Consider the following 4,199-nt stretch of genomic DNA (forward strand, 5'->3'; position numbering starts at 1 on the left):
TGCCTGCATGCAAGTCCCCCCACACCACCCATGAGCATGAAATCATAGCTCCATGTGCAGTTTCTGTGAATTTCTTGTGCAACACACCAAACGGGATCTGAACCCGCCACTGATATAAGAGTGGGCGTCCTGCGAGAGTCTCTCAAACATTCCTCCCCTGGCCCTTCCCTCTGCCCTCGCTGTGTGTCTCCTATTCAGTCTGGACAGGAGGAAGTTTGGGAACCTCTGTTGGCCAGCTGCCAGGGGAAGGGGGGCCTCTGTCACTGGAAACCAACTTTCCTCTTCTGGGCGGCCCCGGCTCACCCCGGCCTGAAATCGCCCAACGTGGGCCGCTTGAATTCAGCCTCACACTGCTGTTTTCCCTGCTCATTTCTGCCCTCTATACCTCCATCCTGGAACACTATACCTCTTCTTCACAACATTTAATCTACTCTTCCTTCCACTATGACCCACCCAGGGATGAACAGTATTTCCACGACATACACACTGCTAGGCCAACACCATAGAGGCTCAGCAGTACAGGACAAGGAGCTTATAGGCCTATGAGGGAAACCAATGAGACTTGAAGGGCTGATGACAGAGGCTGCCATGTTCCAGGGATATCTACTCTCTGTCCAATCCCATAACTTCGCTCTGGCCACATGGCCTGGCACCAGGTACAGTCTGAGCTCTGGAAAGATCCAAACCTTGAACTTGAGATTCAATAGCTAATTCTAAATATGCAGAGAAAGACTCTTTGTGCAGTAAAATCTTATTATTGACTTATGGGCTAACAACTTTGTTTGTTCATAAAAGTCCAGATTTCATTGTCCCAAAGATCTGTGCATTCTCAGAACACAAAATACAACTATTTTAATGTAATTTAATACAATTTGCAGTTTACTTTGACACATTTCTTGAAGGAGTGTTAGTTGCGACAAGACATATTGTGATGTGTTTTTTCCACAACTCACAATCCAGCCTTGAGCCTGTCATACTCTGAGTTTCTAGTAGTGACAGAAAAGTCAAATGTGGGTGTATTGTTGTTAATTAGCGGATCGTCCCAAGCCCAGCTGTGCCACCGAGGATTCCCGTTCTCCCTGAGCGCTGAAAGAGACATGGAGTCGCTGACAGACGAACCGCAACCTGCTTCTGTGTGTGAGAGACACATTACCTCTGTCTCTCTCTGTCTCTGTCTCAGTACATCTGGTTCGTATTAGCTTGTTGCCATGCAGGAAAAAACACAATTCTTTTGTAGTCTATTCCAGCCAATCAGGAAGTGAATTGGGGGTAGTTTCCTGTTTCCTGTGTTCCCCGGACAGCACAGACTCGGGCCCAGTAGCCCTGTTCAGTTTCCGTAATGCATGTGTTCCTCCAGGAAACCGAGGAGAGTCATCGTCGGGCAGGGCACAACAATAAGAGGTCCTCTTTCTCCTACAAATATGTGGCAGATTTTCAACTCCGAGAGATTTGCCAACCTCAGTTTCATGCCAAAGGACATGACTTTGATGAAAACAGTGTGATGCAAGGGTTACACAGACACTACTGGGAGCAGAGAGCCATGGGGATCAGACAGACAGCGAATATGGATGCTATTGCTGCTGCTAGGTAACTAGACAGTGTAAACTCTACTGTCTTAACGGTGATGACAATTTGAATGTTTCTTAAAGACCGCAAAAACGCTTGGGATTGAGAAAAATAAAGGGGGAGCCAATGCGTAATAACCTATGCATTTTGGTTGTATGGCAGAGATTCACAACAAGCATCAGAAAGAGAGTTTAGAGAGAGCGAGAGAGAGAGAGAGAGAGAGAGAGAGAGAGAGAGAGAGAGTGTGTGTAGGCGGGTGGAGGGGGTGGGGGGGGCATGAGTAGTTACTAGATTACCAATATAGTGGCAATAAATTATAAATAACAAATCATAAACTATACATATAACTCACAAAAGATTTTTACTGCTGACATGATAAATAATCAAATAGCCAAGTTGCATCTAAGAAAAAGGTTGTGACACTGAGGGGTCTGGAGCGTCTACATCCTCCACTCATTCAGTTTTTAATGACAGGAACCAAACACTGCTGGCTGGGTGACCAGTCTGTCAGGAGGAGCAGTAAAGTACAGGGGCCTTCGTGACTTAAATAGCACGACTCTTTCTGGAGTGACAGATCTGGAAGTAATATCTCCCTGGGGTCCGTCTATTTGATAAGTTCATGCTACTTTCCCTGCCCGAACCGTCAGTTGTTTTCCAGGGATGCTGCAAACAGGAGGTAAGGAGCTTAAAAAATATAGCCCAAGTTGTTATCAGCTGAACAGAGCAAGGACCATTGGTTATCTGGCTTCTGGAGTGTTTTTGTGTTAACTCTGGCTGGCATCACCACACACCCCACAGCTTGGGATGTGTGTTTGTTGTCATTTTTTTTTTTTTTTCTGCTCATCCCTTCTGTCGCATGTTTGGAGTCAAAACAATCCTGACTGCACAGCCAGGGTGAATTGGGTGCCAGATGTCAGTGAAAATGAAAGAGGAAGGTCCCAAACATCCCATATCAGCCCGGGATCATAATTAGAGCGCAGGAACTGTTGTGAAAGTGATTATTGTGCCTTTGACTGCTTTACTAATAAAAAGGCAAAGTGGGCAATAGAAATGTCCAGACAACATTTTAGCATTGTAGACTATTTCCCCTAACAAAATAATCACTATAATATTGCTGTAACAGTCCTATAGGAACTTAAAGTGTGTCAAACTCTATAGTAAGATTATTGTGACCTTATCATACTTAATGGTGTTTTTATCTCCTATGATATCACTTTCTTATTGTTTATTGTTTATTGTGGATCCCCATTAGTCTACGCACAAGCGACAGACTAGTCTTCCTGGGGTCCAATATATATCCAATATAATATAATATTCCTAAAGGGACTTATGGTTTTGCTCTGATATTTGTATAGCATCCCTCTAAAATTCATTATAGGATTACTATAGGTGTTTTTAGTTAGGGTTAAGGAAATTAGGCTAATTCCTAGGAACCTATCCTTAATGTAGAGACTCACATTTTCCGATTTGCCTAAAAAAAAACTGACCTCTTACTCCACAAATACATAGCAAATTCCAATAAAACGCATATTGCACACAAACAGTGGGTAGTCAGCCTAGTCATGGGTCCATTCAGATAATATGCATGCACCATATGCCTTTTACAAACCAAGGATACCTATTTGGGACCTCCTTTGTATATAAAATATACAAATCTGGGGTAGACATCAATAGCTAGACAGTCTAACATGAAGCATTACTGTTTGGAGGGGAAGGGGGGGGGGGGGGGGGTACAATAACGTGAATGGGTGTCTGGGTGTCCTCAGCACAACTAGGTGTAAGGGTTTATTCGACCTGAACAAAGTGCCCAGGGAAACCATCTGGATTTGCAGCTGTGTCGCCTCGTATGTCGCTCAGCCTCCTAAATATGATCCAACCACTTCAGATCAGTTCGGATCTCCAACAATGTAGCCCTCTACCAGATATGATCTGGATCCTTACGCCAGCTGTTCAATCCCCACAATTTCATGGGCTTTGAATTTCTCTCTCTTTTTTTTTTTTCTTTTTTTTTTTTTACAATTTGCGTTTTGTAGTCTGGTCTAAGAAACGTGTGATTTGAATTACAATACGACAAGAACAAGACAGATCTGTCCTTCCCCAGTCTCCAGCCCCCGATGCTTGCTTGGCCCGTTAATGTAAAGCCATCCATTGAGGCGCGCAGACTGGGGGTAGGGAATTTCTTACCTATTTTTATTTTAACGCTCTGGAAAACCCGGAGACCTTCCTCTTCTACCGCCATGCTTGCACCGTGGCTCTTTCCCTTTGGACTAGTGAATAAAGACGATCCTCCACGGTGAACGGGTCTGGCCTCTCCAGCGCGCGGCTATTCCAGAGGTTTTGTACATCTAGGCTTTCCGGACAGCGATCATTCTCGGTCCCGACCACTGCTGCTGGCTGGCTGGCTGGGAACAAGCAGGCAGGCTGCTCAAGTCGGCAGCAGTGCCAGTGGAGGCGTGGCTCCACACAGCGCCACCCCATCTACATGTATGGGGGCTGATTAATGCCACAGAGAAGCAGGCGAAGGAAGAGAAGCGCTGTCGTCATGGAAACTAAGCTACTAGCTTGCTAATGCTGCCACAATGCACCTGCAGGGCAAAAAGAAAAAAGTGATGATTAAAAAAGACTGTAGCAAA

General features: G+C 45.0%; 1 protein-coding gene across 2 annotated transcripts in view; it reads right to left on the minus strand.

Annotated features, from left to right (window-relative positions):
• rasa3 (RAS p21 protein activator 3) overlaps positions 1-3,955 on the minus strand; it is a 36,380-nt gene extending 32,425 nt beyond the window's left edge. For both annotated transcript variants that reach the window (XM_071904487.2, XM_071904486.2), the window contains exon 1: positions 3,751-3,955. In XM_071904487.2, the coding sequence (XP_071760588.1) occupies positions 3,751-3,805 (55 nt within the window). In that variant the 5' untranslated portion in view covers positions 3,806-3,955. The remainder of the gene's footprint in view (positions 1-3,750) is intronic.
• Between the last annotated feature and the right edge of the window lie 244 nt (positions 3,956-4,199).

This window comes from Centroberyx gerrardi, chromosome 1 (assembly GCF_048128805.1).
Source record: "Centroberyx gerrardi isolate f3 chromosome 1, fCenGer3.hap1.cur.20231027, whole genome shotgun sequence".
NCBI lineage: Eukaryota > Metazoa > Chordata > Actinopteri > Beryciformes > Berycidae > Centroberyx > Centroberyx gerrardi.